Source organism: Stigmatopora nigra, chromosome 9, assembly GCF_051989575.1.
Source record: "Stigmatopora nigra isolate UIUO_SnigA chromosome 9, RoL_Snig_1.1, whole genome shotgun sequence".
NCBI lineage: Eukaryota > Metazoa > Chordata > Actinopteri > Syngnathiformes > Syngnathidae > Stigmatopora > Stigmatopora nigra.
Window position 1 is genome coordinate 14,250,844 of NC_135516.1, and position 26,981 is coordinate 14,277,824.

At 37.3% G+C, this 26,981-nt stretch overlaps 2 protein-coding genes across 3 annotated transcripts in view; one reads left to right on the forward strand and one right to left on the reverse strand.

Annotated features, from left to right (window-relative positions):
- The window catches only part of LOC144201279 (collagen alpha-1(XI) chain-like), a 155,359-nt gene that overhangs the window by 23,119 nt on the left and 105,259 nt on the right, over positions 1 to 26,981 (forward strand). The window contains exon 4 of the mRNA XM_077723776.1: positions 4,407 to 4,535. The gene's annotated coding sequence lies outside the window, so the exon portion shown is untranslated. The remainder of the gene's footprint in view (positions 1 to 4,406; positions 4,536 to 26,981) is intronic.
- Positions 1 to 26,981, reverse strand: part of LOC144201278 (netrin-G1-like) — a 43,624-nt gene that overhangs the window by 14,944 nt on the left and 1,699 nt on the right. For both annotated transcript variants that reach the window (XM_077723775.1, XM_077723774.1), the window contains exons 2-3: positions 21,708 to 22,200; positions 6,930 to 7,573 (exon numbers count right to left, since the gene is read on the reverse strand). In XM_077723775.1, the coding sequence (XP_077579901.1) occupies positions 6,930 to 7,573; positions 21,708 to 21,953 (890 nt within the window). In that variant the 5' untranslated portion in view covers positions 21,954 to 22,200. The remainder of the gene's footprint in view (positions 1 to 6,929; positions 7,574 to 21,707; positions 22,201 to 26,981) is intronic.

Consider the following 26,981-nt stretch of genomic DNA (forward strand, 5'->3'; position numbering starts at 1 on the left):
GGATGCACTTTTTTATATGTTATCGTATGTTGTGCCGACCCAGCCAAAATCTGTCAAATTTTTAAAGTCAATGTGGCCACCGGCCCAAAAAGTTTGCCCAACCCTGCTCTAAACTGTTAAAATTCTTACCTAAATCACTATCATGTTGGACATTTTGATTCTCTCACCTTCACGTGAAAATTCCCCAACACGATATTGCTTTCCCCTGAAACAAATCACAAGTTTTAAGCAGGGCCAACCATGGAAATCCGAGTTGTATTTCTACACAGACCAAAATTGGAAGCGTGTCAAATTAACCTGTGATCCTTCAACAATTTGAGAAGCCGCAACGGGGGGCACAAACAATGGTCTGGAGATGTATTACATCAGACACGGGAGAATGACAGAAATTGGGCACGGCGCGGCGCGATGGAAACAAGCTTAATCGGACTTCTCAATTTCACGCTGATGCATCCCCATAATGAGGTGACTTTGCTGTTGTCCGTTTCCCAAAAGACCAATCTCACATCGGCATAAATGTAGGAGGCGATGTGAACCAGTGGTGTCAAACCTGTTATATCCGTTCTAATGTATCGTGTTGCTTTTGGGGAGTCTCAAGGTTGCATTTATGCTGGTTCAATCCTCCATCTTAACTCCCAATATATTTCACTATATACTTACTATTCAATTACAGTTCACCCACTTTAAGTTTTCATGTTTCAGGGCTGATCCAATCACAAATGTGACTGGTCTTCACCTTTACGGAAAATGACTGACAGACCATATCGTGTAGCTGCGACCCATCCGAACTTTAGCATGTTTTAGCTCATAAATGCTAATGTCATTTCTATTCTAACTCTTAAACACCAGACATGTTTTTCACCTGTTTAACCTGAATTGCACTTTTTCAATTCACTTTTTTCATAGTTTGATAGGACTTTGTAAAATTGTATATTTATGATTGTAGAAGGTTAAAGGTCGGATATAATTCATCATAAGGAAAGCTGTTTGATTTTATGGATTTCCCAGAAATCTTGGAAATCCTGGAAAAAAATAGGGGAAAAAACGTGTATATATTTACACTTGGTTGTGTATTTTTTAATAGGGTTGAAATATAACTATAATTTGCTTCAATTGGTGGCAAATTCGGGATATTAGGGAATGTATGGCAACATTATAATAGACGCTAGAACTCATTTAAAGTTTGTTTTTCAATTTGAAAGGCAGCTGAATACCAGTCGTTCCAAATGATTGAGTGATTTAGTGTTTACATATAAAGTGTCAAGCATAAATGATGGATGATGGCTAGTTCTGTGTCAAATACAAAGATGAATAAAAAAGCTGGCTCAAATAAAATTTTCCAGGATGGCTGTATGTGAAGGAAGCTAAAAAAAAACACCCTTAAACCCTTCTGGCGTATTTTTATTTTTAAAAAAATCAGATCTCACCTTTTGGACACCGAGCTGACAGCGCTACAATTGGCTGAAAAATGTCAAACAAGCTCCTTTCAGCCTGGAAAGAAAACTTGTCAAGTTATTTTAGTTTGTCTTGGCTACACGGACATTTACTCCCAAACTTTCAACAAGGCCAAAGTTTCTCTTCAGGCGCCTTGATCTTTTCTCTCTGCTCTCTCCTGTATCTGTCAGATCTATCACTTCTCAGAATATGTAAGGCTCTCTCCGAATGCCATGTCTGGAAACGTTTCTTCCACAGGACTTCACTATGCATTTATACAGCATGGAAACACATTACAGCTTCTGACCATGGCCATCATAAAACAGAATAAGTAAGGAGACCAGCCCAAGTAAAGGCTGCTTTACTCAATACTACTGCAACAATACCCCACCTGAGAACAAAGACTAGGGCTTGTTTACTTCAAATTCCGTGTACTTTGAGGCAGAACTCCTAGCAAAGATGTTCAAAAGAGGAATGCTAACTTTGGATAAGACCTAAACGACAATAAATCTTTCAACTAAGACTTCATAGAACCTTGATGAGTAAGGGATCGACTTGCTTGATGTTTTTTATACTAGGTTTTAAGGGACATATGTAAAGAATCCAAGCAGGAAACGGAATGGAAGCAGGTCCAAAAATGGTGTTTCCCAACAGAAACTATTTATCATTGAATGTAGATTAAAATACAGTGTTCCCTCGCTACTTCGCGGTTCAGCTACCACGGACTCAGATTTTTTGGGGAAAAAATAAATTAAAAAAATGCAAATATTACATTGAAACAACATATTTTAGTTTTTTTTGTTATAACATGAATTTCACTCTCTCTACCCGTATTATATATGGTGTACTGTATACAGGGGGGTAAAAAAACGTAAAAAAAACTAATAAAAATACCAAAAATTAAAAAAAAAAATTAAAAAAAATTTTTTTTTTGATTTTTTTTTCCCTACTTCGTGGAAATTCACTTATCGCGGGTGGTCCCAGTCCCCATTAACCGCGATAACCGAGGGAACACTGTATAGAAGATTTGTGGCTGAAATGTACATGTATGGATACCACTAGTGTAGATAGACCAAGTCTGTTTCAGAGTTATTGTGTATTGTGTGAATTGTGCCTTGGGTATTTATTGAAATATGGCCATAGTTCCCTAAGAATTCAAGAGCCCTGTCGGCAGACTTTGTCATTTTACACTGTGAAGCCATCAGAGCAACGTCAGCTATTTTAAATATCCATTTGGATTGAAATGACTCCTCTAATGGGACTGATCCTTAGAGAGAGACATCGTCCTCAGCACAGAGACATTGAATATTTGACGTCAAGGGCTTCTTATTTGGCCTTGCGCTGTTCAATAATGAGTAGCTTTATGGCTTGATGATTGAACATGGCAGAACTTTGAATCTTTTTTTTTTTTTTACTCTCTTTCTCGCTCGCCTACTAAATGCCAAGGCGTCATCATTTGCCCGTCATACTGGAGTACTTCAATTTCACATCAGTGGTACATCCATTTTCTCCACTGAGACCTATATAAAGATGCTGTTTTCAATCACTGTCAAATCACTGTTTCAATCTCTTGTGGCTGCCGTTTTATTTTTCAGGAGAAAATGTATGTATGCTAAGTAGAAGTGATCAAAAGCGGCCAGCGGGTAATATACCCGGGTATATTAAACGGCAGGGCTATATGAAATGGCGCACAAACGGGAAAATACGACCCACTACGCACTTTTCATGCCGTGACGTCAACATTTTGCTGACTAAAACTACTTACTGCTCAGGTTAAAACTAGTTACTGTTGAATAAAGTCCAACTTGGAATTTTAATGGACTTAAGTATTTATAATTATGCCCCCATGACCACCATACAAATTAGTTGCCATATAATATACCCGGGTATATTAAATGGCGCACAAACGGGAGGCTCAAAAAAGCAAAAATCATTTAATATACCCGGGTAAAAAAGCTGAGTTGCTGTTTAATATACCTGGGTATATTAAATGGCAAAATACGGTAAAAAAAGCTGAGTTGCCGTTTAATATACCCGGGTATATTAAACAGCAGGGGTATATTAAATGGCACATAAACGGGAGGCTCAAAAAAGCAAAAATCATTTTATATACCCGGGTATATTAATCGGCAAAATACGGTAAAAAAGCTGAGTTGCTGTTTAATATACCCGGGTATATTAAATGGCAGGGGTATATTAAATGGCGCACAAACAGGAGTCTCAAAAAGGCGAAAATCATTTAATATACCCTGGTGTATTAAAAAAACATAACTTGATCAATACCCTTGTTTGTGAATAAAGTCCTAATATGCATTAAGTGCCCTTGAATTATAAATCAAACAGTGAAGGCTTCTACATTGAACAGCTGTTGTTTTTCTTTTTAAAAGCCATTTTAATAGGATGGGTCAGGGTTAAGGACAAACAAAAAGAAAGGAGGTCAAATAGGATAGCCACTTAAATAAGACACAATGTTGGTAATGACATAGAAAGGATGAACACAATTGCGAATTAGTAGCCAATGGATTAGCTGCCTCTACGGTTCCCAGGCCCTTAGCCGCCAGCCGCTAGCGCTCGCATCTTAATGAGCTGCCAGACGTGATCAATAAGCCAAGAAAGGTGGGACAAGTGAACCCGGTTCAAGGTTTTCTTGAATCCCGTGCGTGCAATCAATGCTCACGCTGACCTTGGCGCACGAGGTCGCCAAGGTGAAGGAAAACACCTGCTGCCTTCTCCTATCTTCTCTAATACAAAGTATAGGAATGTTGCCTGCCATTTTCTCATATATATATATATAGTCTGTTTACTAAAATCTAGTAATTCAAATAGAACTTAAATGGTTGTAAAGATTTAAATAATTGAAAAGACTTAAAAAATGACTGGTCTCATTCCAAAGTGTCCTCAGAATAAAAGTATTAAGGAATAATTTGCCATGTTCAGGTTCACATTCATTGAATTTATGTTCATCTCTGCAGGTTACCTGGAATTTGGAAACACTTTATCAGCACATACAAGGATTTTTCTCAAGGCAGTGATTGAGTGAGTGGCCAACTGTGATGAGGATTTCACATTTGCTTCAAGCCAGCAGGCTGAAGACATTGATGGTAAGTCTAATCGTTTTATTTCAATTTATACTGAAAACTTTGGTTGGGAAAATTGCATTTGATGCCTACCAGCAGTGGGTCGAATTGCTTGTGTTTTAGACTCAGCGAAGCCTTTGCGAATCAAAGACAAAATACGATATCTGTAAGAGATTGTGTTTCATCTTGTCTATGGAGCCAATCAGTGGCTAGATGACCCTGTTTAGAGCTAACAAGTCATTCTAATATGTCCAATTTTATATATATATCTATATGTATATATATATATATATATATATATATATATATATATATATATATATATATATATATATATATATATATATATATATATATATATATATATATATATATATATATATATATATATATATATATATACACACATAAATATATACATGTATGCACATATATACACATATATACACACATATACACACATACACATATATACACATATACACACACATATATACACATATACACACACATATACACACATATACACATATATACACATATAAACACATATATACACATATAAACACATATATAAACACATCCGCGCATATACACGCATATACACACATATACACGTATATACACGTATATACACGTATATACACGTATATACATACACATATATACACATTTTTTTTGTTTTTAAGCCTGTCACCTTTTGATTAATTTTAATGTATTGTTGTATCTGTTCTTATTATTTCCTCTTTGCACGCCTATCAATTCACTATCTTACTTCATATTCATAGTTACTCTCTACAATAACCAGATTTTTCAAAGAAGTCTACTTTGGATCTGAGTACACGTTATTCCATATGGCGACTACTCTCACATGAATTAAACATGTAGAATTTTTTTCTTCTTCTCACATTCTCACAGTTTAATGCATTATCTGCTTTACGACTTATCGTTAAACTGTTACATCGAGTATCAAGTGTACGCCACACTCCAAGGGACTTATTAAGGGTGCTTGTGGTTAAGATCCCAGTACAGACTATATTATCTCTCAGTTACCAATTCACAACAAGGTCCAAATCTGGGATAGCATTTCTAGTAGGGTGGAACAACAAGGTTTACATCCTCTCCAAATAAATAAACCTGATGCGTATGTCTGATTAAATGATCGAATTTTGAAAACCTAACAAACCCAACAGCGTCCACATTTAACATTGACGAGTCCACAGCGATTACCATTTAATCATCTGCAAACTCCTGTAATTACCAGATTAGTCTCCTGCCAGTTTTCCAATACACTAATGGTTCTCATCTGCCAACTGAATTGCAATTAGGGACTAACTGCTTTCAATTCACCTAGTAGTCCCCTCTGATTGGTCATTACTTGCCTAGTTATCCTCACATAAACCAACCGCCAAGCAGGGTGGATGTACTCCCATTTTGAGAGCAGCTGCCAAAGCCTTATGACCATCTAGTGGACCTTTTTTTACGGCATTGTAAAGTCTGTGTTTCCATTCTCTGAGCAGCAACAGCAGCATTTTACCTTTTCCTATATTAAACATCTATAATCCTCTATAAATGTAAATTTTATTGTTTTTTATGAGAGCTGATCGTTTTAGGAAATGCAGTGAGAAAATTTAGCAACAGGAGATTGATTTATAACTGTAGAATAAAAATAGGTTTTTAAGAAAAGACCTATATGAAAAGCAATACAAATTAACATGTTTTTGTAGTTAAAATACTTGGCATCAATGTTCCCTCTAAGCTAAGCAAGCTATTCTTGTCTTCATTGCGCAGCAGCAATCATATGGCGCGTAGTAAATAAAATCCAAATGTTTTTATTTTTATTTTATACTCCTTTCCCCATGATGGCGCCGTTTACGCTTCAGCCAGTGGCAGTAGCTCTGTCCACTCTTATTTTTTTATGTTTTACAGCAGGGGTAGGGTAATCTATGGCTTGGAGGCCACATATGGCTCTTTTGATGGGTGCATATAGCTCTCTACTAACCTGTGAGGTAAACTATGGAAAGGATTAGGAGCAGTATGTTAGTATTATGGTATTGATACTACTCCTAGTACTTTATAATCATTTTTTTTTTCATTACAATTTTTTCATGGATTTTCTGGTTGATACTCATTGATTAGTGACATAGTTGTCAAAAGAATTCAGACATTTTGTACTTTAAAAGTTCTGAAGTGACTAAAAAAGGCACACATTTTCATGTATGTTGACGAAGGAAGGATTAACATTTAAAAAAATATGAATTGTTTATGGCTTAAAAAGGTTCCCGACCCCTGTTTTTCAGCATTTTTTACGTGAAAAATTAGAGGGAACATTACTTGACATCCCCTGCCAGATAAAGTAATAATATTCGTTTTTTTTTGGGTAGGGAAATACTAGACAAAAAAACTTAAATTTCTTACCTTCCCTGTACTTTAATGTCAGATATAGCGTAGAAATATCTTGACAAGTTGTTTTCATCTACCATGGTTGCTCCAGTGGCTGGCTTTAACAGCTTAATCCTTAGATCGGTGATAGTGAAGAAGTCCCTCAGGTTCTTGGTGGTATCCAACTGACCATATAAGGACGCCATGTTGTGTAGGCGTGGCCCAGCAAATAGTGCGAAGCGGTCCTTGATCTCGAAGCGAACCGTCTTGTCGTTCTTCCAAACGTAACCCCGGGAATAGTCCTCGGTGCAAATGATGTCTAACAAAGTACGTTGGGTAAGATCGCCGACTGTCTTTGGTTCCATGGTGAAGCCATCTAAACAGTCGGTGGCGTAGAACTGGTAGGGTGTCCACGTTCGGCCGTAGTCCAACGATTTTTCTAGAACCATTTGCTCAGGTCTGCCAGACTCAAAAGTTAGCACAATGTCGTCAGTTAGTTCAATGGTTTTGTTCCATGACAGTGTGATGTTGACCTGTAGGGGCTTTGGGTATTTTTTCCATGAAGTGGATTGCCAGAATGTGGTAGGGTTGCGTCCTTCAAAGTCAAACATTAGTTCGGGTGGATGAGCTAACTCGTCGGTGCTTGCATCACATTCGTTGTTGCACATGTAAGGGTTCTCCTGAAATAGAAAGATGTAGACCGTTTTTGTCAGAGGAAATGGAAAAATAACACTCATTTTTAATCCAACAAATGCCCCTGACATATTTGTTTTTGTCTCCAATCATAAACGGTATTCCGAGGGAACACGTTAGGAAAAACAAACTTTGAACCCAAACACATGCAAAAGTTCTAATCCCACCTAATTTACGTGGCTTTCTTAAATTCCTTAGATCAGGCATGGTCAAACTGCGGTCCGCGGGCTACATCTGGCCCGCTAGGCTTAATAATCCGGCCCGCTGACGTTGTCCAAATGCTTTTTTTTTCTTTCCCCAAGATGGCGCCTTCACACGGAAGCCAGTGGCAGTAGCTCTGTCCACTCTTATTTGTTTTTGGTGTTTTACAGCCCTTCTATCTTTTTTAAATGACATTTTAATATTTCTTAATACATTCCTTTCCTTACTTTACTTTATACTTTTGACTTGAATGATGAGTAATTAGTATGTTAATACTTTAGTCCTTTTTTTCTGTTTATGTTTCATATATACTGTTAACGGATGCACTTTTTTATTTGTATCGTATCTTGTGCTGGCCCATCTGTCAAATCTTTAAAGTCAATATGGCCCCCGGGCCCAAAAGTTTGCCCACTCCTGCCTTAGATGTACTACTTTGTCAGCTACCTATGCAATCTTCCAAATACAATAATCGAAATGATATGAATAGCACCAAACAGCACTTTAAAAACAACAAGTAGAAATATATTACATGAAGCAACCATCACTATATTTCATTATTTCCACTAAAACACATTAAGAAGTGTCCTCATTCCAGCAGTGCTCACTAAAGGACTTGTATCATATTCAGCTCCACATGTACTCGATAAAACACGCACATGGAGATATGCTCCAAGTATCTGGACAAGTTGTTCTCATCTCTGCTCCTAGATCAGCTCATTAAAATCTCGCTATGGATCCTCACATACTATATTTCTGCTAGTACCATCTAAATTGACACTATAATTGATATTCCTGTGTGGCATTTCAGTGGCGTGACGGGAATGGAATCCAAATGAGTTATTTTTTTCGTATAAAACACATCCGTAGTATTTTTCCTGCCCCCAAAAAACAGTCACCCTGCTTTGGCATCTCGTCTATAACTGGTGTGTGTGTTAGTAAGTGGGATCGAGTGTTAAACTAAGAGTAGGTCCACTCCAGTTGACATTTTGCTCACCTCCGGCACCCTCTCAGAACAATGAGGTTAAGTGTTGATGAGATTCACATCCACTGTAAAGCAGCTCGATAATCAACAATCATCTGACACCTGAGATGCGGGTGTTATCTAAAGGTGAGAACAATCATTTTGGAGACGCCTAGGCGCTTATCGCCCGTGCTCCTCTATACCAACAAGTACTTGCTAGTACCGTTTTATTTTATAGCGTCATTGAGATTGATGGCGAATCACGCAAGGTGGTCAAATTTTAGTAGCGAGCGAGCGGAGTATTGTGTCTCGATGGCGAAGTCTAAAGGGGGACGGACACATGTCATGGGACTACGTAGGTTAAAAGCTTGAACAAGCACACCATAACCAATTTCAAAATATGTCGTTTTCAGAATGAATTGACTTGCAAATGTGATTATATTTAAATTAGAACAACTCCCATCAGCTGTCAGGCTCTTTCACAAAAAATGGCTGCAAAATATACATGTGTATTTATATATGTGCTTATATATATATGTACTATGAAGACCCGAATAATAGTAGGCACTGGAATAATAGTAGGGAGTGGAAAATTCCAAAAATAATGAATATTAGTAGTAGTAGTAGTAGTACTATTATTCCGGTGCTTACTATTATTAATTCATTTGGAATTTTCCACTCCCTACTATTATTGCGGTGCCTACTATTATTCGGGTCTTCATAGTAGGTGTATGTATATGTATATATGTGCTTATATATGTATGTATATGTTTATATGTGCTTATATATGAATATATGTGCTTATATATGTATGTATATGTATATATGTGCTTATATGTATGTATATATGTGCTTATATATGTAGGTATATGTATATATGTGCTTATATATGTATGTATATGTATATATGTGCTTATATATGAATATATGTGCTTATATATGTATGTATATGTATATATGTGCTTATATATGTAGGTATATGTATATATGTGCTTATATATGTATGTATATGTATATATGTGCTTATATATGTATGTATATGTATATTTGTGCTTATATATGTATGTGTATGTATACGTATATATGCGTATATATGTATATATGTGCTTATATATGTACATGTATATATGTGCTTATATTGTTTATGTATATGTACATGTGCTTATATACAGGGTGTCTCAAAAAATGTACTCACGTTTAGAATGTCTGGTCATTCTAAAAGTGAGTAAATTTTTTTGAGACACTCTATGTATATGTATATGTTCATATGTGCTTAAATATGTATGTGTATGTATATGTAAATATGTGCTTATATGAAAATGAAAATGAAATCAGACATAGGCATTGTCGTCATCATTGACTTGACAAAAGCCTAGTAGTCATCATACCCTCAGCAGCGTATGACGAAATTGTATAGTGCTTCTCCACAAGTTCGTCTTCCCAGGCCAGACACATTTATGACATTTATTTATGACATATTCATACTTGTTAGCTCTCCGCCTTGAGCGCCATTTTCCGGCGACTACAAGTTGCCTCACCGATGCCAACAAGAATAAGATGGATCACTTACCTCTCAGTCTTTATACTTACCCTCCCTCAGTCATCCTGTGGAAGGTAGATCTGCACCAAACAACCTTCCTGTTTCTTATGTATATACACAAATTTGAGATTTTTAATTGCGCCCTATGTGAGTACATTTGGCCACCTTGCATTTGTACGTTATTTTTATCGCTTAATAAGGGGAGCAATTGGCCAAGGTTGGCAGGTAAGCATTTGAGGTACTGCATGTATCCTCTTTTGCCAAACTGAACTGCGTGTCAATGTACTTGTGCCCATTTTTCAAGATGTATTTTACAATTTGTAACATTACTCATAATCACTGTCATTCGCTTCTTTGTCTGCCTCGATTGTGTTAGCGGGATTTCTTCAAAAACAGTTTCCTAACACGCTAAAAGGAGATTTACTACATGAGCCCACTCCCGCTTTGCTGATATAGATCCCCTCACTTGATTTTGATTTCTTTTTGTAGCCACCCTTTGCTATCAGCCACTTGCTCCTCAGCGGGAGTCAATAACAAAGCCATGCAGTGGCACCATTGCGTGGCGAACCCACTCAAAGGCGAGTGGAATAATCCAATTAGGAGGCTAATAAGGGTGACGCCGCTGAAACGAGAGCTGGAGGAATGTAAAAGGAGACCTTTTCCGCTCGCCGGCTTTCCAAGAAAGCCGCCAAAAATGACCTCTCCTCCAGACGCCGACGCATTAGTACAGAGGCCACGGAGGCAGAAAAACACTGTGTGTGTTATGGAGGATGTCGCCATGATGAATCAGAGCTTGCTTGAATAAGCTGCTTGTGTAGCTATTGCATATTTAGGCTTTTTTCTATTTGGATTTCCCGTTACCGTGACCGGTCGTTTGGTGGCCGGTCTTTTGGTCACCGGTCAAATGTACTTAGATATTAGACAGTACTTAGAAATTAAACAGTACTTAGATATTAAACAGTACTTAGATTTTAAACAGTATCTAGATATTAAATAGTACTTAGATATTAAATAGTACTACGATATTAGACAGTACTTAGATATTAAACAGTACTAGCATATTAAACAGTACTAGGATATTAAACAGTACTACGATATTAAACAGTACTACGATATTAAACAGTACTTAGATATTAAACTGTACTTAGATATTCAACAGTACTTAGATATTAAACAGTACTTAGATATTAAACAGTACTTAGATATTAAACAGTACTTAGATCTTGAACTGTACTTAGATAGCAAGCAGTACTTAGAAATTGAACAGTACTTAGATAGCAAGCAGTACTTAGATATAAAAGAGTACTTAGATATAAAAGAGTACTTGGATATTAAACAGTACTTATATGTTAAACAGTACTTAGATATTAAACAGTACTTAGATATTAAACAGTACTTGGATATTAAACAGTACTTGTATATTAAACATTACTTAGATATTAAACAGTACTTCGAGATTAAACAGTACTTAGCTATTTAACAGTACATAGATATTAAACTCTCTCATGAATATAATGACAACCAAAAGGGACCAAAAGACTGGCGACCAAACGTCCAAGCACCGCTGATAGGTCGCTAGCTATGCACTTATACTCATCCAAAGTATTTAATCTCTTTCAGTTTTTTTCACCCCTACCTTTCACTTTTTGGTTCTCTCCAAGTAGGCAAACATCTGTGGCTAACAAGGAGCAATGCCTCCAAAAAATTAAACAAGAAAGACCATTTACATGGCTACACCGGTTAGAGAAACTGGAGGAAGCAGTCATAAATTCAATCTATAATCATTTTCTCGCCACCCGCCTCCACTTCCAACCTTCGGGGAAGCGATCAGTTTATCTGAGGAAGCCCCAGGCAGCGGGGGATTCGTTCCTTTGCAAAAGTCGCTTCCCTCATTAATAACGCCCAATAAAGAAGAAGCTTTCTTTTTTTTTTTTTGTTCATCCGTCGCTAAGTGACACTATTTACTCGGGGCTACAAAACACCCACCAAGCCTGAATTCTTTCCAACGGCGTGGGTACGAGAAAGAAGGTCAGCACCTTCCATTAGATTACCTGTGGTGGTTATTTTCAAATGAAAACACCACCTTCTGGCCAATCGATTGTCTCGGTGGTCATTGCAGTCTTGGAGGGAACTCTGCAATGTACTGGTGGGGGGGGTCTCTCAATTATACTACTATAATATAGAGTTTAATACCCAAAAGAGAGAGTTTAATATCTAAGTACTGTTTAAAATCTAAGTACTGTTTAAATTCTAAGTACTGTTTAGAATGTAAGTACTGTTTAAAATCTAAGTACTGTTTAAATTCTAAGTACTGTTTAGAATCTAAGTACTGTTTAGAATCTAAGTACTGTTTAACATCTATGTACTATTTTACATCTAAGTACTGTTTAACATCTAAGTACTGTTTAACATCTAAGTACTGTTTAACATCTAAGTACTGTTTAACATCTAAGTACTGTTTGAGATCGAAGTACTGTATGAGATCTAAGTACTCCTTAAAATCTAAGTTCTGTTTAAAATCTAAGTACATTTGACCGGCGACCAAAAGACTGGCGACCAAACGTCCGGTTACGGGTAGTGGAATTCAGTAAAAAAAAAAAACAATAATAATAACTCACCTTTCCACTGATAACTGTTAGATTTGATTGCCTCTTTTATGACAATCGCTTGAGGTAAATGTATTTTTGTTTTGGTATTTTCTGTTACTAGTTTTTTTTGCATAATTTGGTGGTGACAAAAAGGATGAACTCAAATTTGAACATTTCTTCCATGGAACTGTTTTAGTGATAAATTATTTATGAGACTACCACCCCCTTGCTCATGTCCCAATTATTTTAGTATAAAAATGACTCACAAAATTGTGTCTGGTACACCCAATCGACACTAACAATAATGAATTATCAGTCTGTGTATGTATTTAATACAAGTTCATAAGAATTTGACAAAGCGTATTTCATGGCCACAGTCTGTTAGGGCGTCTTTTCTGCGCAGCAACAATCATATGGCCCGCAGTAAATAAAATCCAAAGTTTTTATTAATTTTTTTACTCCTTTCCCCATGATGGCGCTGTTTACACGGCAGCCAGTGGTAGTAGCTCTGTCCACTCTTATGTTTTTCGTGTTTTACAGCATGTTTTACATGAAAAATTAGAGAGAACATTGACATTTAGATAGATAGGATACTAGTATGCTCATGGCGAGCAATGATGATGTCACTCACACTGGTACACACTGCCCAGACCACTGAAAAATTAGAGGGAACATTGCTCAGTACCAAAGCTAGCAATATCTTGACGCCATTGCCATTCAGATGACTTACAGGACACCCAAAAAGATTAACGAGGCTACGAAATTGCTTTACAGTCATCCTCAAAATGTGGATGTCTTCCATTTTGGAATCCTCCAGGCTTAAGTGAAGATACTTTTTGGAGTATGTGGCAAATGGAGCTGGCCTTTTTGAAATGATTGGGAGTTTATTGTGCGCGCTGATAGCCACTTTGTGATTTTGTCAAGTGGTTCGTCACCTGTTTGTTGCTTGTTTTGTGTTGGGGATCTATTTCCACAACAAGAAATGAAATAGAGAGAGGCTGGATTCCATTTGGCAAAGTTTTTCAATGTGTGTAATTGGTTGAACAAGTGTGGCTAAGGCACAGGTGTAGTAGGTGTCATATGGCAGGTTTTCAAAGTGTTAGATGGATTGGGGCAATGGGTTGATTAATTCTGAGACACCTAGGCTTTCTTGTCTGCTGGGGATTTTGACTTTTGAAATTCACACAGGTACTACAAGAGGTTCTTCAAAAAATAGGCTCAATTTGAAGACTATTGTGTTTTGACAGTACCAAATGTAAACACCAAATGATCATAATATATAAGAAACATGTTTTTCCATGTCAACATTGATTTAATCTCGAACAGGCGTCTTAAAACAATTTCAGAAATGGCCAAAGTGGGTGCAAGATTTCATTCCAACTAAACAAAATGACACTTTTTCACCAATTTAGTGTCTTCCGACTGTAGTCAGTTGATTGAAGTCGTGTGCAACTTTTTTGAGCAAAAATATTGGTCAAGCTATCTTGGCAAGATTTGTTGGAACAAAAAACACCCACAACCAAACAAAACGACACCTTTTCACCAATTTGGTGTCTTCCGACTGTAGTCAGTTGATTGAAGTCTTGTGCTGCTTGTTTGAGCAAAAACTTCATTGGTCAAGCTATCTTTACAGGATTTGTTGGAACAAAAAAACACACCCACAACCAAACAAAACGACACCTTTTCACCAATTTGGTGTCTTCCGACTGTAGTCAGTTGATTGCAATTTTGTGCTGCTTGTTTGAGCAAAAACTTTATTGGTCAAGCTATCTTTACAAAATTTGTTGGAACAAAAAAACACACCCACAACCAAACAAAACGACACCTTTTCACCAATTTGGTGTCTTCCGACTGTAGACAGTTGATTGAAATTTTGTGCTGCTTGTTTGAGCAAAAACTTCATTGGTCATGCTATCTTTACAGGATTTGTTGGAAATGAAAATCTCACTAAGTAATCTGACGTATAAAATGTCAATGTATCCTGCAAAATATTAGCACGTACATGAGTTCCATAAGTATGTATGTTTTTAAAATGGCACCCAAAAAGCCAAAGAAAAGCTAACTATCCTGATAAATCCCCCTTGATCAGGTCTCATGAGGTAATATTTGCCACGATATGCTGATATCTTCGTTTTCAGAATTTTAAAGTAAAAAAAAAAGCACCTTTGATGTAGTCCATCCATCCTATACATCAAAGAACAAGACTTCAAAATAAAGTCAAGTTAATGCAGTTCCCCAACTTAACATTAAATCAGTCTATAAACAACTACAACATGAAAAGACAAGCATCAAGTGATAGTGCAAAGGTGACATCCCTAACTTGCTATGGGCGTCGACATTTGATCAAAAAATAACAAAATGACACATCTGGCGGCATCTTGGTGTTTTCCATTTTGCAGTACATCAAGAAGGATGCAATTTTTTTTTAAGTTAACGTAGCCCTCGCTAAGGCAGTCCCTTTGAGGACGCCATGGCTTCCAAGTCTGCTGCTTTGAAGTCGACGCTTTGCAAATACGAAAAAAAACCCAATGTTGCCCTGTGAATTCAAATGGAGGTCTGCAGACAAAAGAAAAATGGCGGCACGGCGTGTTGATTAACACCTGGCCTCATTATCTATCCCATGAGTTACAGCCCCACCAGATCGCATTTAACACTACTTATTGTGATCATACTGGCGCTAACAGTTTTGTCAACAGATAAACTTATTTTTTATGGATGTGAGCTGACTATGTGTACATGTTTGTGTGTTGTGGTGGTGGTGGGGGGGTATTAGTGTCTCTGATGTTGGGATTTAATCAGACATTACAATGTTGTGCTAATGAGAAGTTTGAATCTCTTTGCTAGATCTCGTAATATGGATGCTTAAGTGTCTAGCTACACCAGGTTAAGTGTGTCAGAAGAATTTGTTGAAGATATAACAAGGAGTTAGCAGCAGTGGATAAGAAAGTGTTGGGTTCGTGGGGGTGGTAGGATGTTTGGTGGCTGGACGTTTGGTCGCAGGTCTTTTGGTGACAGAGTTTACTGTTGAAACCAGCTCTCAAAATTATATTCATGCGAGAGAGTTTAATTATCTAAGAGAGAGAGTTTAATATCTAAGAGAGAGAGAGAGAGAGTTTAATACCAAAGAGAGAGATAGTTCAATATCTAAGAGAGAGTTTAATATCTATGAGAGAGAGTTTAATATCTAAGAGAGAGAGAGAGAGTGTTTAATATCAAAGATAGAGATTAATATCTAAGAGAGAGTTTAATATCTAAGAGAGTTTAATATCTAAGAGTGAGTTTAATATCTAAGAGAGAGTTTAATATCTAAGAGAGTTTAATATCTAAGAGAGTTTAATATCTAAGAGAGAGTTTAATATCTAAGAGAGAGTTTAATATCTAAGAGAGAGTTTAATATCTAAGAGAGAGTTTAATATCTAAGAGAGTTTAATATCTAAGAGAGAGTTTAATATCTAAGAGAGAGTTTAATATCTAAGAAAGAGTTTAATTTCTAAGAGAGAGTTTAATATCTAAGAGAGAGTTTAATATCTAAGAGTGAGAGTTTAATATCTAAGAGAGTGTTTAATATCTAAGTACTGTTTAATATCCAAGTACTGTTTAATATCCAAGTACTGTTTAATATCCAAGTACTGTTGAAACCAGCTCTCAAAAGTATATTCATAAGAGGAAGTTTAATATCTAAATATCAACAGTTTTCAACAGTACTTACATATTAAACAGTACTTAGATATTAAACAGTACTTTACAAGCCATTCTTGTTCAAATGCCCATTACGTGACACCACGGTTACTAAGGACGAAAACAATTCTTCGTACTTAGAAGTCAATTTAAGTGTGGATTCTCTAGCACGACATTGCATCTCCAGGGATTCCAAACTCTAAATAGCAACACAACCATGGCAAATGCTTGCATGCAGTTTGTGTAGAACCAGGTGACAAGTTTGAAAGGTTATTGTGGCAGGAGAGATCACATTCACGTTCATTTTCTGTGAAAAATCTTGAAACCAGCTCGGGGAATGGCGTTGCCTTTTTTTTTGGCGGTAATATTTTGACAAAGGCCATAAAAATCATAGCAGTCATGGCCAACAAAGAAATCAAAACGCGGTAAGTAGCCTCGTTTTTGTGCTCGCTCACCACGTCAATCTGCATAGTTATTAGAGGCGTCTATTAATTTAAAATGCCAGCTAGCGTACTGAATAAAACCGCTCAAATGTCAGCCTTTTCATTCATATGAAAAATCCCACCAAAAAAAAACACTTCTCCCATTCTTTTTCCTGGCTAGCACACACATTTTTAGCTCTTTCTCAGATCAATGTGCCTTGACAACGTGATAGCTGAAGGGGGGAAGCAAGCTCCCAACAGTTGCCTGTCATTCTGCCACCGTTTCCGCCATCAAACAATTCCACAGACTGCAGAATTTCTTCTCCAAAAAATATATCACAATGAATGCAAACTTCCAAAACACATTCGTATTTGTAGAAGTACATTGAAATTTGCAACTAGCTGACAAACTATCTTTCACAACGAAGGCTTGTGGGAACTTTTATCTCTTAGTTGGTCATATTTTTGTGAAATTATACCTTTGTGGTCAATTCATAAATGGTCTATTTTCGCTTTAGTCCATTATGGAACTAAATTATGGGTGCTTGGACGTTTGGTCGCCAGTCTTTTGGTCGAAATAGTGACAGAGAGTTTACTGTTGAAACCAGCTCTCAAAAATTATATTTATGAGAGAGTTTAATATCTAAAAGAGAGTTGAATATCTAAGAGAGAGAGTTTAATATCTAAGTACTGTTCAGTATCCAAGTACTGTTGAAACCAGCTCTCAAAATTATATTCATGAGAGAGTTTAATATCTAAATATCTACTCTTTTCAACAGTACTTAGATATCAAACAGTCCTTAGATATTAAACTTTTGGTCGCCGTTCAAATGGTGAAAGATGGTTTACTGTTGAAACCAGCTCTCAAAATTATATTCATGTGAGTGAGTTTAATATCTAAAAAAAGAGAGATTTTTAATATCTAAAGGAGAGTTTAATTTCTATGTACATTTTGATCGGCGACCAAACGTCCGGGCGACCAAAGGTCCGGCCGACCAAACGTCCGAGTACCTCATTTTGTGAAAATATACCTATGTGATCAATTCATAGATAGCTTTATTTTCGCCATAGTCCACTTTGGAACTAAATGATGTTATGAAGTCCTTAAACGGAACCATGAATGAAACATGAAGGTCAGGGTTTTCATTTCAAAAGTACCACAACAGGTTTTGGTTGAAGCATGTGAATAATAGAGGCTTTTGTGGAACGTCTGTCTCGTCATGGAAATGTCAAATTAGCCAAGTGTGAGAAACACAGCTCAGCCGTGACACATTCGTGTCAGGTTTTTTTTTCTTTCTTTTTTTTTTTTTGCCGCCAGACGTTGAGAGTGTTTTGCTGCAAATGGCAAAGTATCTGAGTCATATGCTTTGGAAAAAGGGGGATTGTCTTTGAATTATTGCGCACAGTCGGGAACAGCAGCGTTGCTGTAATTGATCTTAAATTCATGCTGGAAGGTGAATGGAAAAATGCTCTAGTTTGTTAACCCCACATCCATACTTCATTACAATATTGTAGTGTATATATATATATATATATATATATATATATATATATATATATATATATATATATATATATATATATATATATATATATATATATATATATATATATATATATATATATATATATATATATATATATATATATATATATATATATATATATATATATATATATATATATATATATATATATATATGTACATGTATATGTATATATATGTATGTGTACATGTATATGTATATATATATATATGTATGTGTACATGTATATGTATATTTCAGCAACACATTTATATATTTATTCATGTATTTATCTATTAACTTACTTATTACCTATCTATTTATGTCTAAAATGTCTTTTTCTGTGTCTGTATTCTCATTCTCTTGCTACTGTGACAACCAAATTTCCCCAATACGGGATCAATAAAGTTATCCAATCCAATAGATCCAACTTAATAGAGACCTTTTAGGGTTAAAAACAATCAACAGTCCTCGGAACCAACTGTAGAGGGAATTGACCTTCAAGTTTGTTCCGATAACAATTAAAGTAAGCGTTTGTCAAGCATATAATGACTAATATTTCAACCACATTTATAATAGTACCCAAAATAACTCCAACAGGTATTTTAAAAGTACTACCAGTGTGTTAAATAGTCCAAAAACCACATCATCACATTCCCTTCTCTACTATCTCCATGCATAATTCATCCATCTTTGTATTTACAACCCGCCACGAATGAACCTGTCAACCAGAATGCGGGGGAAAATGGCGACACATCTCCTTGTGTCAAGCCGCTCACCTCATCCGGGGGGCGCCAAACCTGAAGCCGGGATATTATGCATCATCAGTTGACAGAATACAAGACACGGGGAAATTAAAAAGCGCGGCGTTGCAGACAGACAAAAAGCGGTGGCAGGCGATTGAAAGCGTAAATGATGGTTCCCTTTACCTCCCCCTGTTGGTGTCGGGGGACATGTCGCGTGTCACCGCGGTGTCTCTGCGAGCAGCCATGCGGCAATGATACGCCGGGCAGCGTCGGTTCAAAACGGAGTCAAGGGCGCCCGGGTGACAGCACGCTAAACGCTAAATGCTAAACGCTAAACAACTCTTTGGCGTCTCCAAACAAATACACGGATGAGTGAATCCCGTCTTGTTACAGCGAACGGTCAAAAGGGGGCATCGCTTACTGATTTAGCAGCCACTTAAGAAGAAGAGCAAGAAAGCCACCCTATTATCGTAAAAATAACAGTGCAAGGAATTGGTTATAGTACCCTTTTGATTCAGATGTTGTAGGAGAAATGTTAAGTACTAGCTATCAGCATGTGGTATTTGAAGATATTTCTCCAGAACATAACTACATTTACAAGATCTATTAAGCAATATAATAGATGGTCATCCTGAGGTATATTTAACGATATTTATTTAAATGTACTCATTTGACATTGAAATAGACAAAAGTATATACCAGGGGTGAGCAAACTTTTGGGCCCGGGGGCCATATTGATTTTAAAAAATTCACAGATGGGCGGGGTCAGCACAAGATACGATAACATATAAAAAAGTGCATCCGTTAACAGTACATATGAAACATAAACAGAAAATAAGGACTAAAGTATTATTAACATACTCATCACTTATCATTAAAGTCAAAAGTATAAAGTACAAAGTAAAGTAAGTAAAGGGATGTATTAAGAAATATTAAAATTTCATTAAAAAAAAGATAGAAGGGCTGTAAAACAACCACCTTTTTAACTGATTTTGCCCATTGTAGTCCTTTGTTTCTTCACTCCGGTTTTCATAACACTTTCTATGATGAAACTCATTGGATATTCGTTTTTTGTGGTGGTTGTTCCTGCTATTATTTTGGTAGAATTCATAGTTCTGTTCCCCTGACAGGACTTTCAGTGTGTGTTGATCACTATGCAGCACCACACGCTACATGGTCTATCCCCACTAAAGCCCAGAGCCGCTTAATTTCTGTCTGCCGTTTGTTTTGATGTAAAGCCCGTCACGTTCCTTTTTTTTTCTTCTTCTTCTCCGGCTCTCTCGATTCTGACGGTGGCATTAAACGTCTCGGCGCCATCTGGAGCCACCAGCACCGACGCGTTGCTTCTTAAATGCTTTTAATTGGTAAATATTTACGAGCCACATCTCTCAACGGGCTTTGGCTCGGAGCTTGTTTTAAGCACCTCTGCGCTCCCTGATGTCAGTGGCGTCGTGTCTTTGATTGGGAGTGCATATAAATGCAACCTGTGGCTCCGCTGTTGAGTTTAGCCATTAAATCAAAAAATCAGACTCTCTAAGGTCAGGCACTTAATTAGTAATGCTTTGTCTGGTGGCTTTGTTTTTGTGTATTATCATTAAAAACGTAGATTTTTTTCAATTTAACGTATTTTGCCATTTAATATACCCGGGTATATTAAATGTTTTTAGCTTTTTTGAGTCTTCCGTTTGTGCGCCATTTAATATACCCGGGTATATAATTTTTTTGAGCCTCCTGTTTGTGCGCCATTTAATATACCCGGGTATATTAAATGATTTTTGCTTTTTTGAGTCTTCTGTTTGTGTGCCATTTAATATACCCGGGTATATATTAATGAATTTTGCTTTTTTTAGCCTCTCATTTGTGCGCCATTTAATATACCCGTTTATATTAAATGATTTTTGCTTTTTTGAGCCTCCCGTTTGTGCGCCATTTAATATACCCGGGTATACTAAATTATTTTTGCTTTTTTTTTAGCCTCTCGTTTGTGCACCATTTAATATACCTGGGTATATTAAACAGCAACTCAGATTTTTGGTAGTGGATCGTACCTTCCCGTTTGTGTGCCGTTTAATATACCCAGGTATACCAAATGGGAGGGTATGATAAACAGCAAAATACAGTAAATTTCAAATGCTAACTTAATGACAGTCTGTCCTCTAATGAAAAACTTCTACAACCTAACATTTGTAATTTAAGGGCATTTGGTCGGCAGGTGACGCCATGTTTGACTCCTGACTTGCAAAGATGTTTTAAAAAGTTTTCCAGCAAAGAATCCCAAGCTTGACTGTATTCTCTGGTTTTGTGTAACTCGTGTTCAACCACCCGTGTACACTTTAAGCTTTAAGATTGTTCATTAATCTCTGTTAAGGGAAACAACATGTCGTCTGGCATATCCCCGACCCGCCACCACCGTATCCTCATCCGTCTCCATCAAGGCGGCAGGCTAGTTCGTCACTTACCAGAGCACAGTAGGTTTCTGGCGGATCCCCGCATGTGATGTTGGGCGGGTCAAGGGCCACTCGCAGGTACTTTGTCATGTCGGTAGCTTCGGGCTGACAGGCCATGTAGTCCCACGCCAGACCTTCTTCCGTGTAGATCTGTGACTTGCACACGTCGTAGTGTCCCCAGGCGGCCGGGTAATGTTGCATGGCTTGGACCACACCGCCGTGGATGGCGTGCAGGACCAGTAAGATGCTGAAAAGCATCGTTGAGGAGGTCGTTTTTAAAGAAATATTGAAATAGTGTTTGAGGGTAATTTAGAGGATTGGCACAGTTGTCAACTGCCACAGCATTTTCTCTGTGGTTAGCCTCAGTCTGGACTCGTGAGGTGTCACCAACAAGTGTGTGGATGGAAGGGTCATTCGGGGGGTCAAATGGAACGTGTAAAGTGGTCTTTAGATGTGGAGGTTTGTCTTTGCTAGACTGGTGTTTGGGTCCATTGGTGCCAGAGTTCTGAAGGAGAGAAATAGGATAAAAACTGTTTTAGACAATGTGGCTACTACATATCTGCAGCAAACATAATGTTTGAAGATAGTGATACTGAACTTGACTCTACAATGACTTTGATTATTTTAAGAAATACTGTTGCCTTTTTGTTAAAAAAAAAAGTAATATTACAGAATGCATTGGTAGGGTAGCCGTGACCGGACGTTTGGTCGCCCAGACGTTTGGTCGCCCGCACGTTTGGTCGCCCGGACGTCTGGTTGATGGACGTTTGGTCGCCCGGACATTTGGTCGATGGACGTTTGGTCGCCTGGACGTTTGGTCGCCCGGACATTTGGTCGCCCGGACGTTTGGTCGCCCCGGACGTTTGGTCGCCCGGAGGTTTGGTCGCCCGGACGTTTGGTCGCCCGGACGTTTGGTCGCCCGGACGTTTGGTCGCCCCGGATGTTTGGTCGCCCCGGACGTTTGGTCGCCCCGGACGTTTGGTCGCCCGGACGTTTGGTCGCCCGGACGTTTGGTCGCCCGGACGTTTGGTCGCCCGGACGTTTGGTCGCCCGGACGTTTGGTCGCCCGGACGTCTGGTCCATGGACGTTTGGTCACTAGATATTTATATATTAAACTCTCTTATGATGTATATCATTTTGAGAGCTGGTTTTAACAGAAAACTGAATATTCAGGGCCTTTAATCCAGTTCTTTTAATCTATTTATAAAAAAAATCTAAATATCATATCTAAAATGGTCCAGCCCAATCAAATTGACATTAAAGCGGTCCGTGAACCAACCCGAGTCTGACACCCTTGCTATGTCGTTCAACTGTAACTTGCAGTACACACAGATGCCCACACACATTTGAATGAAAATGTACTCTAATCTAAGAAATTGATTTGATGAAAGCCCTTTGTAGTTTCAACACATGCACGCCAGCGCAATAACCTCCCTTCAATTCCTTGTATACAATTGGAGTAGAGGCCCAGAGTCCCAAAAGCCAATCTCCCTGTGATTTTCATACAAAAGGGCTTATTTCCATCTGCCCAACTCACTGCATTTAACTTATTGCTTTTCCAAACTGCCGCCTTGTCGCCATTCGTCGTGGCTTGCCAGGCATTTGGGGGAAATATTAAAGTCAAACAGCAAGACAGAAATGGTCTATTTGAGGGATTGTACTTTTGCCGGCAGAGCCATCACAAGCCATCCGTCAAGACGGCTAACCGCTAAGGGCGCTTGGCACTAGCCCACCACAAAGTCAGCATCGGGGCTAAAATAAAGGCGGGGCATGATGAGATGTTGACGACTAATATGTTAATGTTCGCCTTTCAAAAAAAAAAGTCATAAATGTCAGCCTCTGATCTGAGGGGGCATCATGGGAAGGCACCCTACCTACACCCCCCCCTCCCTTTAATAATGCGTGACTTTCATTACAAAGACATTCAAACTAAGTATGAGCAGCAGGGCGGTGGGTGGTGACTGCACCCCCTTCCCTCCTTCCTTCTCTCCTTCCATCTTATTTTTTATTTAATAGGAAAAGACCAAGCTAATAAGCAGCAGAATCGGGCATTAATAAAGGATTTTTTTTTTTACTTTGATGGAGGAGTGAGCCTGAAATGGCATAATCATATATATAGATGCAAAAAAATGTCACTTAGGTTCCTCAATATCAGTTGAAATGTTAAAATATTAGTACACATTGACAGTATTTTTTCCAAGTAACAAAACATTGTTTTTAATATAAAATCTGCAAGGTGACCAAACGTATGTGGACCAAACGTCTGGGGACCAAACGTCCGGGCGACCAAACGTCCGGGCGACCAAACTTGCGAGTACCATGGACAGTATTTTTCCCAAGTAACTATTTGTTTTTAATTATAAAATCTGCAAGGCGACCAAATGTCCGGACGACCAAACATCCGGCGACCAAACGTCCGAGTACCATGGACAGTATTTTTCCCAAGTAAAAATACATTGTTTTTTTTTTAATATAAAATCTGGAACATCAGCATCTATTGTTCATGGAACTCCAAAAAATACCAAACTTATGTTTATGTGTAGTAATTATTTAGAGTTTAAAACTTATTGGTTGTGTATAGTGAGAGAAAAGATTGATTAATTTATATTTAATTGTACAGAAACTGGGTGTGGCTTAATTGTGCGATTGTATCATTATTTTTTTCCCATTTTGCAAGATCACCATCAAAATATAATGCGAGTATTTGTCAAATAAATCATGCCGCGTACATTTTACACCACCAAATGGCAAGCTGAATTTCATTAAAAGTCATTTGATGGTAAAAAAAAGATGCGGTCAGATTCTATTATAAAAAAAAAGTCATTAATATTAGAATAGCTGTCAGTTTGCACGGGAAGGAGAGATGTTAGATGACCACTTCGGCTCACGAGCTCGCTTTTTTATGGAGTTTTTTGTTTTTTTCCTCCCGAGTGAAACACCCCCTTGTGTATGTCGGTTCACAAGACCTTTCCCTGGTAAGCGTGGACGTGTTTTTAATGTCATCTTGAACCAAAAACTCCCCCGTTGACTTTAATCGGACAACCAGAACACATTTATTGGATATATTTGTAAGAAAAAAATGTCTTTTTGATAATTTTGGCTCGTCTAAATACATTCCAGTGACAGCACGTCTGATCATTGTGTTCCGCATGATTAAAGAAGCAATAGAAAGCTAAAACGATGTTTTTGGGAACAGTGACAGAGGATTTTTTTGCAGCTGACAGACATTTTTTTTGCAATGAGACTGCATACTAAATGGGCGATGTAGTGTTGTTTTTTTAATTGGAAAATAGCAGTCAGAAGTGTTTAAAGCGCTATGTAAAGTCAATATTGAGTTGTTGTTGTTTGTTTTGTTAGTTTTTGGTGAATGTTATCTATTTAACTTGCCAAAAAAGTGCCTAGGCTGAGAACTATCTAGTAGTGTTGTATACATGGAAGCAGTTTGTCGTATCGGCAGTTGGTTTTTAAAAGGATCTAAATGTAATTTTAATATTTCTGAATACATTCCTTTACTTACTTTACTTTGTACTTTATACTTTTTACTTTGATGATGAGTATGTTAATACTTTAGTCCTTTTTTTTCTCTTTATGTTTCATATGTACTGTTAACGGATGCACTTTTTTATATGTTATCGTATCTTGTGCTGACCCCACCCATATGTCAAAATTTTAAAGTCAATGTGGCCCCCGGGCCCAAAAGTTTGCCCACCCCTGGTCTAAAGTCTCAAATCCATAGCCTTACTATAACATAACATATAAACATACCTAAACTTGTAACACAACTATTACCTTATTTCCGTACTCTTACTCTCATATGCCAACTTTAAAACATGTCCAACATACTTCCCAAACTTTACTGTTTCCTTAAACATTATCAAGGGTATACACCTTAAAATTAAACCGACATAAGTACCATATTTTTCTCTATAAGTCGCACTAGCCAACAAATAAGGACGAATCAACAACATAAGTTTCACTGGAGTATAAGTCGCACCAGCCAAATAATACATAATAAAGATGTATAAACAATATTTTAAGTTTCACTGGAGTATAAGTCGCACCAGCCAAAGAATAGATAATAAAGAGGAATAAACAACATATAAGTTTTGCTGGAGTATAAGTCGCATTTTTGGGAGGACATATTTCTATTTTATCAGAAACCAAGAACAATTTATATATATATATATATATATATATATATATATATATATATATATATATATATATATATATATATATATATATATATATATATATATATATATATATATATATATATATATATATATATATATATATATATATATATATATATATATATATATATATATATATATATATATATATATATATTAAAGTAACAATAGTAAAAACGTCCAATAAGCATTAAGTTAACATGATCATTTCATATAAACTTAAACTCATTGAAATGTCATACTCTTTAAAAAAACAACAACTTGTAGTCTGAAAAAATACAATAACACTTTTATGAAGTATTCTCATAACATAATTAAATCCCAACACAAAGCATAATAAAACTGAATGGCATTGATTATTTTCCCCGGAACTAATCATTCCACTATTTAAACACAATTGTATGAAAGCAAATCAAGCACCCCCACTTTGTAGCCATTCTGATGGTGACTCATCTTTGTATAGAACACCTGCTTGGCTCGACATTTGAGGCTACCATACCGTCAGCCTGGGGAGGGGGTGTCGGAGCCAACAAGCCCCCCCCAAAGCCCCTATTGTCCAATACGAGTTGTCCGCGGTGGGATCACTTGGCGTCTTCTCGCATGTCTCCCTTGGCATTAGCTTATGATTATGTTTCTCCTTTAATATCCCGCCATTACATTCAACCTTGTTTTTTTCCCGAATGCTAACATTACCGAAAAAGATGGAGGTAAACACACTAAAAAAAATACGGTAAACACAGTGTATATTAGCTAGTTTTTCCATTTTTTCAAGGAAAAGGGTTGACAACCTGTAGCTTCCTGCTATCAAGCTGCATTATTCACGCACTACTTCCCTCCAATGACCGCAAAAAACGCAGAGCACGTCGCTGGCATTCATGTAACATTCATGTAACCACATACAGACAGCACAAATTGTAAATACCCCCGAGACTCTTTCACACTGGTTGTCTTTTCTACAACTGGCTGGCTAGGGAAAAAAGGATAGAGACCTAGACGGGAATTGGGGACATTGTTGAAGTTGACTGGACAATTTGTTGAGTTTTGACGGGATAACAGAGATAGAGCGCCACCTATCCGTCAAGACTAGAA